Raw genomic sequence first — 13006 nt, forward strand, 5'->3', positions numbered from 1 at the left:
GCTAAGGAACCTTCTAATCAAGGTTAAAGAAGAAAGCGCAAAAGCTGGGTTGCAGCTAAACCAAGATTATGGCAACAAGAATGATTGACAACTGGGAAATAGAGGCAATGAAGATCCACATAGTTAAAGCAATGGTATTCCCCATAGTCACCTATGGATGTGAGAGCTGGAAGGCTGAGCGAAGGAAGATAGATGCTTTTGAACTGTGGTGCTGGAGGAAAGTTCTGAGAGTGCCTTGGACTGCGAGAAGATCCAACCAGTCCATACTTCAAGAAATAAAGCCCGACTGTTCATTGGACGGAAGGATAGTAGAGGTAAAGTTGAAGTACTTTGGTCACATAATGAGAAGAAAGGAAAGCTTAGAGAAGACAACGATGCTGGGGGAAATGGAAGGAAAAACTTCAAAGATCCAATCCATCCATATTGCCTGACCAAGGGCAATATGGATGGATTGGATCTTTGAAGTGACTGGACTGACCTTGAAGGAGCTGGGGGTGGTGACGGCCGACAGGGAGCTCTGGTGTGGGCTGGTCCATGAGGTCACGAAGAGTCGGAAACGACTGAACGAATGAACAACAATCAGCAATATAAAGACGCAATGCAATGTATGTAGCTAATTATGATTGTTCTAATGTCCAGTTAGACTCTATGTTTATGTCTCTCATTAGTTCCACAATAACACACATAACAAAAAAATTGTTGTCTAACTTACTTTGATGCAAGTGTCCCCATCCAGCAATTTGGCATTTGTAATTATCTGGGAATGACATTCCCTTTTCTGGGAGACAGATTTGTTGGACAAACTGGGACTTAACTGAACAACGTTGCTTGGATTTCTTCAGTTTAATTAAAGCTGAGAGAGAGAGAGAGAGAAAGAGAGAGAGAGGCATAAAGGCAGATCCAGAGTGAAAGCAGCATAATTTGTATTAGGACTGGGGAAATTTATATTTGTATTAGGACTGGGGAAATTGCAGTGACAAATCATACAAGCCCCTGGACCCTTCTTTTGTGAGTATGATGTCATAAATACTTTTAAAACATTGTTCTTTTATTCCATTCACAGTGAGACAGAGTATATCAGACACTTTACTGAGAATTAAGTAGACTCACAGACTATATATAACTACATTGATTACACAAACAAAGAGGATATTACATTGTACACATACACACATTCATTCATCATGCATACATTACCATCCCTTCTTCCTTATCCTGGAGAAAAGAACTGAATGTAGGCCAGATTGCTTTCCCTGCAAATCTACCATTCTGTGATACACCATCTTCTCCGTCCCTTGGAGAAGGAGGTGAGTGTATAGACTCTTCCTGTCTGCCACACTTTTGGATAGTAAAAAGGTCTCCTATATAGCATATTTCTTGCTGTTGTTTTTCCAAAATGTTGTAAAAGAGCCCCCCCATCCCAGCATCAATTGCTGCTCTGGGCCAGAGTGAAGAGAGAGGGGGCCAGAAAACAGTTCCACCTTGTCTCCTGTGCTATGCTAATAATATAATATAATATAATATAATATAATATAATATAATATAATATAATATAATATAATATAATATTTTTAATATTATAATACAAAAATAATAGTAATAATAATAATACAATATTATAATTATATTTATATGACATATAATATTACTAATAATATTACAATATAATGGCATGGTACAATATAGTAATATATAATATTGATATTGTACTATGCTAATAATATAATATATTATATGTATATATATATATATCTTGTAAGCCGCTCTGAGTCCCCTTTGGGATGAGAAGGGCGTCATGTAAATGTCGTAAATAAATAAATAAATAAATAAATGACAGGTTGTTTTTCAGTGAAAACATGCTTACTCTCCACCAGATGTTGGCTTTCCCCCCCTTAATTGATATTGGTTTTCCTTCTTAACTTAAAAGAACCATTGTGTTGACTGTGTAAACATGTTGTTTTCAACCACAGTTGATCATTGTCTCTGGTCATGTCAGTAGTTCAGCAGTTTAGCAGTTTTTCCTCATCAGCCTTTTGCAGTTTCCAGGCCTCAATCTTAGAATAGTATATTCAGGGTATATAGGCCCCAGTCATACACCTTCATACAATTTAATTCAATACACATATCATATTTATCACACCGACCCCCCCCCCCCCCAAATCAGCTTCCCCAAAAACTCATTAAAAAACCCTTTAGTGTAGAAGTCATAGTGGACGAAGCGAAGAACTGCTGAATGGCCTCTATCTGTCTGTATGTCTTGTATGTCAAAAACAGCATTGAATGTTTGCCATGTATATGTGTATTGTGATCCACTCTGAGTCCCCTTTGGGGTAAGAAGGGTGGAATATAAATACTGTAAATAAATGAATAAATAAATAAACAAAACCTGGATCATTAAATTGATCGAGATTAGTATGGGAATCAGATTTAGGGGTTAAAATGGAAGAGAAATTATGTAACTTAATTTGGAAACCCCAATTTTATTTATTTATTTACAGTATTTATATTCTTCCCTCTTCACCCCGAAGAGGATTGAGGGTGGATCACAGAACATACATATACGGCAAACATTCAATGCCGTTTTATGCACAAACAAGACAGACATTTATACATTGATAGACACACACACACACATATATATATATCAGCTTTCCCCCCAATTTCGGCATCTTGAAGGCTTTTGTGCTCGGTTCCAGCCCCGGGGTGGTGGTGGTGTGTGTTGTTGCTCCATCTCCTTGCCGAAGTGCTTGTTCGTAACTTCCATCTTTTTGATTGAATCGCCAGCATTCCTTATGGGTGTCTCAGAATACCTCCCCACTTTTAAAGCGGTACCTAATGTATCTACTCACATTTTGCTTTTGAACCGCTAGGTAGCTGGAAGCTGGGCTAAAGGCCAGGAGCTTACCCTGACCCAGGTTTCAAACTGGCAGCCTTTCAATTGACAATATTTACTGCAGCTTGGTGGTTTAACCTGCTGCGTTAAAGCCCGGCCCAAGCTTACAAGGCAATCTCCACACAACTATGAGAAAATAACTCTGGAAATGTATGCATATCCACTCAAACTACATAGAATTAATAGCATAATCTCTAAACTATATTAAAGGAAGTGTGGAAAATAGGAGATTGGAGCCACATGTAGCTAATGTGCCCCAAAGTATGGAGATTCTGGGATGAAGTGCTATCATAGATGAGCCAAATAGTTGGGGGGAGAGGGATACACTTTGGGGGAGCACTATTAATGATTTCTGTATTCAAAAGTGAGAATAAGGACCTGATTATTAAAACCCTTCTACGGCTTCTGTTATGAGCTGCAAGACTTGAAATAGTGAAAACCTGGAAAATGGTTACAGAATTTGACGATAAAAGATTGGCTAAATAGGATATGGATGATAATGCTATCAAAAGTTAATATGTAGATTAAGATTAGCAAAAGATGAATTGAAGAAATATCTATTTGATAAAACTTGGAAGCCATTTATTACTTTCATATGTAAAAGCAATGGCCAATTGAAACCACCAAATGTCTAAGAAAGATTGTGCTTGAGTAATTTATGAATACATTACAATATTTTTATGTAATGGATAAAATAAGAATAATGTAGAAGTAATAGAATTGACAGTGCTGTATTTTTATGAGACTATGTAAGTAACAGGAGGGTTGGGGGTAGAGATCTGGGAATAGATGGTGAGATAAGACATTCAGATTATGCTTCAAATGTTTAAAGGGGACACAATGGTGCAGTGGGTTAAACCGCTAAGCTGCAGAACTTGCTGACCGAAAGGTAGGCAGTTCAAATCCGTGGGATGGGGTGAGCTCTCGTTGTTAGCCCCAGGTTCTGCCAACCCAGCAGTTCGAAAACATGCAAATGTGAGAAGATCAATAGGTAGCGCTTAGGAGGGAAGGTAACAGTGCTCTTTGGCTTAGAAATGGAGATGAGCACCACCCTCATAGTTGGACATGACTAGACATTCTGAACTCCACCAACAATAGAATTGAACCAAACTTGGCACACAGTTCTCCCATGACCAACAGAAAATACTGGAAGGGTTTGGTGAGCATTGACCTTGAGTTTGGGAGTTGTAGTTCACCTACATCCAGAGATCATTGTGGACTCAAACAAGGATGGATCTGTTCCAAGCTTGGCACAAGCACTCAATATGCCCAAATATTTGATCTCTGGATGTAGGTGAACTACAACTCCAAAACCAAAGGACAGTGCTCACCAAACCTTTCCTATTTTCTGTTGGTCATGGGAGAACTGTGTGCCAAGTTTGGTTCAATTCCATTGTTGGTGGAGTTCAGAATGTTCTTTGATTGTAAGGTAAAGGTAGAAGTAGTCCCCTGACATTAAGTCCAGTCATGTCTGACTCTGGGGTGTGGTGCTCATCTCCATTTCTAAGCCAAAGAGCCAGCGTTGTCCGTAGACACCTCCAAGGTCATGTGGCCAGCATGACTGCATGGAGCGCTGTTACCTTCCCGCCAGAGTTGTACCTATTGATCTACTCACATTTGCATGTTTTCGAACTGCTAGGTTGGCAGAAGCTAGGGCTGACAGCGGGAGCTCACACCGCTCCCCGGAATCGAACCTGCGACCTTTCGATCAACAAGCTCAGCAGCTCAGTGCTTTAACCCACTGCACCACCGGGGGCTCCTCTCTGTGATTGTAGGTGAACTATAAATCCCAGCAACTACCAACTCCCAAATGACAAAATCCATTTTTTTGAGTGAAGAATCATAGAATCATAGAATCATAGAATCAAAGAGTTGGAAGAGACCTCATGGGCCATCCAGTCCAACCCCCTGCCAAGAAGCAGGAATATTGCATTCAAATCACCCCTGACAAATGGCCATCCAGCCTCTGTTTAAAAGCTTCCAAAGAAGGAGCCTCCACCACATTCCGGGGCAGAGAGTTCCACTGCTGAACGGCTCTCACAGTCAGGAAGTTCTTCCTCATGTTCAGATGGAATCTCCTCTCTTGTAGTTTGAAGCCATTGTTCCGCGTCCTAGTCTCCAAGGAAGCAGAAAACAAGCTTGCTTCCTCCTCCCTGTGGCTTCCTCTCACATATTTATACATGGCTATCATATCTCCTCTCAGCCTTCTCTTCTTCAGGCTAAACATGCCCAGTTCCCTAAGCCGCTCCTCATAGGGCTTGTTCTCCAGACCCTTGATCATTTTAGTCGCCCTCCTCTGGACACATTCCAGCTTGTCAATATCTCTCTTGAATTGTGGCGCCCAGAATTGGACACAATATTCCAGGTGTGGTCTAACCAGAGCAGAATAGAGGGGTAGCATTACTTCCTTAGATCTAGACACTATGCCACTCTTGATGCAGGCCAAAATCCCATTGGCTTTTTTTGCCGCCACGTCACATTGTTGGCTCATGTTTAACTTGTTGTCCACGAGGACTCCAAGATCTTTTTCACACGTACTGCTCTCGAGCCAGGCGTCACCCATTCTGTATCTTTGCATTTCGTTTTTTCTGCCAAAGTGGAGTATCTTGCATTTGTCACTGTTGAACTTCATTTTGTTAGTTTTGGCCCATCTCTCTAATCTGTCAAGATCGTTTTGAATTCTGCTCCTGTCCTCTGGACTATTGGCTATCCCTCCCAATTTGGTGTCGTCTGCAAACTTGATGATCATGCCTTCTAGCCCTTCATCTAAGTCATTAAAGACATGAAGGACATACATTGGGTTGTGAGGTATCTTGTGTCCAAATTTGGTGTCAGTTTGTTCAGTGTTTTTTTTAGTTCTGTTAATCCCACACGAACATTACGTTTTTATTTATATAGATAAAATGCTGGAGAGCAAGGAGGAAGTATGATCAAAAAGGCTCAGTGTCACAGTGGACCAAGCAACAGCTCCCCCTGTGGCCAAATCAAGCAACCCCCAGGATCCGAAATGGAAGAACTGCTGAATGGCTTCTATCTGTCTGTATGTCAAAAATGGCATTGAATGTTTGCCATGTATATGTACATTGTGATCCGCCCTGAGTCCCTTTCGGGGTGAGAAGGGCGGAATATAAATACTGTAAAAAAATAAATAAATACACACACACACACACAACACATATACACAGACTGGGTCACAGCAACGCATGGCAGGGGACAGCTAGTCAAAGATAAAATTGTATTGTCGAAGGCTTTCATGGCCGGAATCACTGGGTTGTTGTAGGTTTTTCTGGGCTATATGGCCATGTTCTGGAGGCAAAACGTCAGGAGAAAAATTGCCTCCAGAACATGGCCATATAGCCCGGAAAAACCTACAACAACCCAAATATAAAATTCCTTAGTTAAGAGCAACCCCATAAAAGTCAACTGCTATGTTGGCAATACTTTTAGCCTGAATTTTCATTGCTGCCAAGGCAAAATGAGAAAGTGTGAAAGTGAAATCTTTCTTCTCAAAGAACAAATCTCCATATGGGAATCTGACATACTTGGGAAGGTGCTGTATAGTCCATATCCACTAATTCCCAATCTGAATAAGAGATAAGAAAAATGCTCACCGATATCGTTTTCAGTTGGCTTGTACACTGTGTAGTCAGGAAACAGGATATATTTCTCCACATCAAATTCTTGAGTAACATCTGTTGTTTTATTTAAAAAATGTTGTCCCAAAACAACTCGAATGGTTGATTTCAGTGGGCTGAAAAAAAAGGAAAGCAAAATGGTCTTATCTCCTCATTAATACTCAACTAGTAGTCAGCGTCAGCTAGGAATTCTATGTCGTTGTGTGTGTATACCTGTGAACAATTTCCTCCTGGTGGGTGAGCAAACTGGTGTAGGAGGGACAGAGCATGCTTGCTTGGCTTTATAATCCCTATCCCAATTACTTTATCAGAAGACAAAATCAATCCCTCTGCAATGTCAGCTTAATAGTGTAAAGCTAGAAAACATGGACAATTTCCACTACTTAGGCAGCAACCTCTCTACAAAAGTTATACAAAATGCCGAAATACACCATCTGAGCTCTGCGAGTGCAGCATTTTTTTCAAATGAAGCAGAGAGTGTTCAAGGACTGAGACATTTGTAAGGATACTAAAATGCTTGCTTGTGTTTCCATCTGTGTTTCCATTGAAAAATCCTGACAAACATCAGTGTTCTAAAAGAAGTAAAGACCACCAGTACTGAAGTGATGATTCTCTGCCATCAGTTTCGCTGGACTGGCTACTTCGGCCAAATGTCTGATCACTGGGAAGCCCTGGTCCTCGTGTGCTCTAAGTGGAGATCAGCTGTTATCAACAGTGCTATCGATTTTGAAAAAACGTAAATAGAGGGTGTAAGGGAGAAATATGCCAAGAGGAAAGCACACCAAGCAAAACCTTGTTATGACCACTTTCCATCTGGAAATCGATGTCCTCATTATGAAAGACTATGTTGATCCAGAATAGGTCTTTACAGTAACTTATGGACCAGTAACTTCTGGGAAGACCCATCCTTGGAAGACAATCAAACTTAGCCATAAATGGTCAAATATGATGATGACTATGGAAGATGAGCAAATTGGTGAAGACAGGACAGGCTACATGTTCCCATTCCTCTTGTCCATGGAAGGAGAAGAGCCTCTTTCTCAACAGTGGGGAGGGAGACAACTATGATGGAACCAGGGCCCGGTTTCCTGTTACTGGGACTTCCTGAAAACCTTGTGGACATCAAAACAAACTCCCACATTTTTTTCACAGAAAAATCTGGAGGGGTCAAGTCCTGCAAAAAGCAAAACACCCCCCCCCCCCCGCCAAACCCAGCCATGGCGACAGTACCCTATGCCATCTCCTGCTCTACAATTAGGATGGGAATGTGGTGCAGATGAAAATGGCACATGGTATTTTCCTTTTATTAGCTCATCAAATCTTGTATTTTTAAAACTAGTCTACTTTTATAAGACAGCACTGGCAAGGAGTACTTTTGCATAACTTCATACATATTTCCTAAGTGATAAAAACAAAATTGATTTCATACAATACCAAACAAGGCTTTACCTACTAGCGAAACAATGTGCAGCTGTCAGAACCCAGCAAGAACGAATAAGGCTTCCAGCACAGAACTCTTGGCCAATATATATAGCAGCCAGCCATGGATGGGAGCCTGGCAAGGCAGAAGAACCACCTATAATCCTAGGTCTTAGGAAACTCCGCTTCTTATGTCTCTTTCCACATGAATTCCTGACCACAGCAAACTCCTCTAATATTTCTGGTGGTGGTGATGGTGCTGGTGGCCGTCTTCCCCGGCTCTCTAGATGAGAAAGAGACAAATTTACTCTCTTGTCTATCATATGTTCCCTCCTTACTTGTTGAATATTTACTCTGTTTACTTTAAATTGCATAGAACATTGCTGCAAAATGAAGAGCTCTCTTCAGATTGTGGCATCATCAGGGGACAGACCATGGCTGAGATCCTGGATTGGGAGACATAGCACAAATTGGATAACAATGTTATATCTTCTGTCTAACTCCCCCCTTTTCTTTGCTGCAGTCTCCATTTTCCCTAGCCATTTCCTTGTTGGAACAGAGTGGTGGTGGTCATAGGGGAATGTCAGAAAAGCAGCCAGCTACTTCTCCAGAGCTGGACATTCAGTATTCCCCCAATGGACCTCTGTATTCTGGGAGGTCCTACACAGATGATGCTTTTCACTGTGTGTCCAACTACAGGAAGGGGGCTGGCTGGCTTTCTGCCTCAATCCATGAATTACACTGGCCAGGTTATTGCACCAGAGAAAAAGTGAGATTTGGAGATATTTTGGTCACCATGTGGCTAGTACAGAATTCAGACTTTTGCTGACTAACATAATGATTTATGATGGCAAAGGAAGAAATAATACAGCGTATAGTAGTTCAGGGCAGTTTTCATGTTTTGTTCCATCTGTTGCATTGGGAGCCCTCAGTGATGCAGTGGGGTAAACCCCTGTGCTGGCAGGACTGAACACCGATAGGTCACAGGTTCGAATCCATGGAAAAGCCTGATAAGCTCCCTCTATCAGCTCCAGCTCCTTATGCGGGACATGAGAGAAGCCTCCCACAAGGATGATAAAAACATCAATTCATCAGGATGTCCCCTGGGCAACGTCCTTGCTGACTGCCAATTCTCTCACACCAGAAGCAACTTGCAGTTTCTCAAGTTGCTCCTGACATGACCAAAAAAAATTAAAAATAAATCTGTGGCATTAAAGCACAGTGGATTGGTGGGAGCACTCTGTTGCAGGCAGAGGCGGCCCTAGGTAATTTTCAACGGTAAGCAAACAGTATTTTGGCGCCCCCTCCCCCAAGCAATCACTGATATATATATTTTCTGTTCGTCGTGGGAGTTCTGTGTGCCATATTTGGTTCAGCTCCATCATTGGTGGAGTTCAGAATGCTCTTTGATTGTAGGTGAACTATACATCCCAGTAACTACAACTCGCATATGTCGAGGCCTATTTTCCCCTAAGAGCGCCTCAAGAGCGCCCCTGGGCAAAATCAATTATACTGCAAATTCTTACTTTGCGTAATGGGTTGAGCCGCCTCTGATCCCAGGTGCAAACAACAAGGACATTTAAAAACAAACACTACGTTCCTTTCTTCAAAGCCCCCCTTTACCTTCAAATTAACTCAAGTTTGCCTAGGATTGCCATATGCCATAGTGAGATCAACAATCACCACTACCATCCTCTTTCTACTGTTGTTGTTGGCTGTACAATGGTCAGGATTGGCCTTGCCCATGAGAAGCTCAGAGCACGGAAGTGGAAATATGGTAGTGGTGGAAGTGGCAATCATATGGGTAAATGAACTGGTTTGGGGAAGACCTGTCTCACATGGTAATTTAAGCTACAACCTCAAGGAGACTCAAATAGATTTGTCAGCCATACTCTAAGCACTACCCCATCATTACTGCTGGCCCACCACTGCTTGCTCTATGGAGCCCTCAGTGGCGCAGTGGGTTAAACCCTTGCACTAGCAGAATTGAAGACCGACAGGTCAGTGGTTCAAATCTAGGGAGAGCAAGGATGAGCTCCCTCTGTCAGCTTCAGCTCCCCATGCAGGGACATGAGAGAAGCATCCCACAAGGATGGTATAAAACATCTGGGCATCTCCTAGGCAATATCCTGGCAGACGGCCAATTCTCTCACACCAGAAGAGACTTGCAGTCTCTCAAGTCACTCCTATGAAAAAAAACCCTTCTTGCTCTAGTAGCCCCTGTTGCTCCCACCATGGCAGTCCAACTAGATGAGCTTCAACTCAAGTGGAGGCGACAGCAGCAGTGTGATGGCACAGATCTAGGTCAGTGGAGGCAGCAGTAGTCAGTCTAGGCTCCTGGTGAAGGATGATGTGCCTCTTTGAACAAGCCTTTGGTCCAGTAGTGCAACCTCAAGTTTGATATCAGTAACTTGGAAAAGGCCTGCCTGGAATGCTGCTCCTCAACCTCGCTCAGGAGTGTTAAAAAGCAACCCCTCCAGATGTCAAATATGTCATGTACACCACTACTATAAAGGCAAAATGGGAATCCACACAGGCAAAGCTGAATTGTCAGCTCAAATCCCGTCTGTCTTGATCGCATTGCTCCTGCCACATCATAGTGCTGCTGTAATGGTTACTATTGTGATTTTGTTGTTATTGTTGTTATGACAGATTGTCTTTTATCTGAAATATTTAAGATCTGAAGTGTTTAAATAATGATACGTTTTGAAGATGGGACCTAAAGCTAAACAGGAAATTCATCTTTGTTGCACATACATCTTATACACATAACCTGGAGGTAAGTTATATGATATTTTTAAATAACTATGTTAATGAAACAAAGTGTATATACTCTAAACAATCAGAAAGCAAAGGTGTCACCTCTCAGCCACTTATATGGTTTTCTTTTATGGAGTGTTTAGAATTTGAGAATTTTGGATAAGGAATGGTAAATCTGAATTATTTCCAACTTTTCACAGGGTCTGACAGCACCTTATAAAGTCAATACAGACACAAATATACAAAAAGCACATGTGAACAATAATTGATATTCAACAAAACAACTGTTAAAATTTGTGATTATGATTTGGATGGAGTGATTTTAATTGATATTTGATATTTAATCATTTATGTTTTAATTGCTTGGTTTTAATTGTAATTGTTTATTTTTTAATATATGTGTGTATGGCATCGAATTGCTGCCTGTTGCAAGGCCGCCCTGAGCCCCCTCCCAGGTGAGAAGGGTGGGGTATAAATATGGTAAATAAATAAAAATTAACACTACATTATTTAAAACTCTTCTATTAACAACAGTTAGTTCCCCAAAGCCTGTGTCCCAAAAATATTTGCCCAGGACAGCAAAACGATGCCTCCCTCTCCCTAGAATTATAACTTTCCTCTTTTGTTGAAGATTTGCTGGCCAGAGCAGATGGCAGAACACTTTGACTTTCATGTGGCAAGACACGACACCTTTGCTCCTATAAAGTGGCAATGCATGCAGTGAAGAAATTTTTTTCCTGCATGCATAGTGTCTATAGATTCATGTCCAGAGTGGTAGAAAGGTTGACCCAGAGGCCCTTCCTTTGAACCCACTGCTAGAATCTTCAGTAGCTCACTGTGATTCTTTTAACAATCATTTTGCAGATAAAATATCTTGCATAAGAGCTGACTTAGACACTGTCATTGGGGCAGAGGCCAACAATGAGGTGTTCAGCAACTCTTTAAGTGATATTACACTGGATCAGTTTCAACTGGTGAGCACTGTTGATGTGGACAAGCTGCTGGGACAAATAAGGAAGATAACCTGTTTTCTTGATCCCTGTCCATCTTGGCTGGTCATCCAGGGAGGAGATGCAATTCAATCTCAAATACAACCAATTTTTAATGCATCTCTCAGGGAGGGAAACTTTCCATCCTGTTTAAAAGAAGTAGTAGTTAGCCCTCCTTGGATCCCCTGGACCTTAATAATTACAGACTAGAGTCTAACCTTTTTTGGGCAAGGTGATTGAGAAGGCAGTTGTACTCCAACTCTAGGTGGTCTTGGATGACACACACTTCCTTGACCCATTTCAAACTGGTTTCAGAGCAGAATACAGAATTGAGACTGCTATGGTTACCTTAGTGCAGTGGTTCTCAACCTGTGGGTCCCCAGGTGTTTTGGCCTACAACTCCCAAAAATCCCAGCCAGTTTAACAGCTGTTAGGATTTCTGGGAGTTGAAAGCCAAAACATCTGAGGGTCTACAGCAGTAGTTCTCAACCTGGGGTCCCCAGATGGTTTTGGCCTTCAACTCCCAGAAATCCTAACAGCTGGTAAACTGGCTGGGATTTCTGGGAGTTGTAGGCCAAAAACATCTAGGGACCTTAGGTTAAGAACCACTGGTCTACATATTGAGAACTTAGTGGGTGATCTCCATCTCAACACCGATAGGGAGACTGTGTCCCTGTTGGTGCTTCTTCTTTACACTTGTTCACCTCCTTCTATTCTTCCTTATCTCATGTTAATGTCAACAGGAAATTCCACAGGTAAGAAGTATTACTTACCACATGATGTAATGTTGCAGTATTCCCAAGATACTGTGTTGTCTTTGATGAAGTAACACCATGGTTTCTCATCATCATCTAGATTTCTAAAGCAATGAAGATGACATTGCCTCTTAAAATAGACAAAAACTCTTTGTTGTTACTAAAATACTTATATTATTTGTCTTATGGTAAGCACTGCTTGGTTTTTCTTCGCTTCTAAAACCAAAACAACAGTGTTGGCAAAAGTCTTTCTTTTGTGGAAGACCTCTTCATTTTGTCAGTTTCTCGGTCTGTGTAAGAATCACAGACTCAAAGAGTTGGAAAGAGTCCAACTCTATGATTCTGTGATTCTCACAGAGACCAAGAAACTGACAAAATGAAGAGGTCTTCTTCAAAAGAAAGACTTCTGTCAATACTGTTGTTCATTTGACCTGCTCCTACCTTCTGGGGCAGCAGAGAACAAGTTAGGAGCTTCGTCTCTATAACAGCTCTTTAGATATCTAAATAAGGGAAATAATATCATCCTTTAGACTTTTCTTCCATAGGTTGAACATA

General features: G+C 41.4%; 1 protein-coding gene across 2 annotated transcripts in view; it reads right to left on the reverse strand.

Moving 5' to 3' along the window:
- The window catches only part of HGFAC (HGF activator), a 38037-nt gene that overhangs the window by 3343 nt on the left and 21688 nt on the right, over positions 1–13006 (reverse strand). The window contains exons 7-11 of one of the 2 annotated variants that reach the window (XM_067468951.1): positions 12470–12555; positions 11732–11842; positions 7978–8230; positions 6505–6644; positions 713–853 (exon numbers count right to left, since the gene is read on the reverse strand). In XM_067468951.1, the coding sequence (XP_067325052.1) occupies positions 713–853; positions 6505–6644; positions 7978–8230; positions 11732–11842; positions 12470–12555 (731 nt within the window). The remainder of the gene's footprint in view (positions 1–712; positions 854–6504; positions 6645–7977; positions 8231–11731; positions 11843–12469; positions 12556–13006) is intronic. The other variant, XM_067468952.1, reaches the window with a different exon arrangement.

The sequence above is a fragment of the Anolis sagrei genome, chromosome 5 (genome assembly GCF_037176765.1).
Source record: "Anolis sagrei isolate rAnoSag1 chromosome 5, rAnoSag1.mat, whole genome shotgun sequence".
Lineage (NCBI taxonomy): Eukaryota > Metazoa > Chordata > Lepidosauria > Squamata > Dactyloidae > Anolis > Anolis sagrei.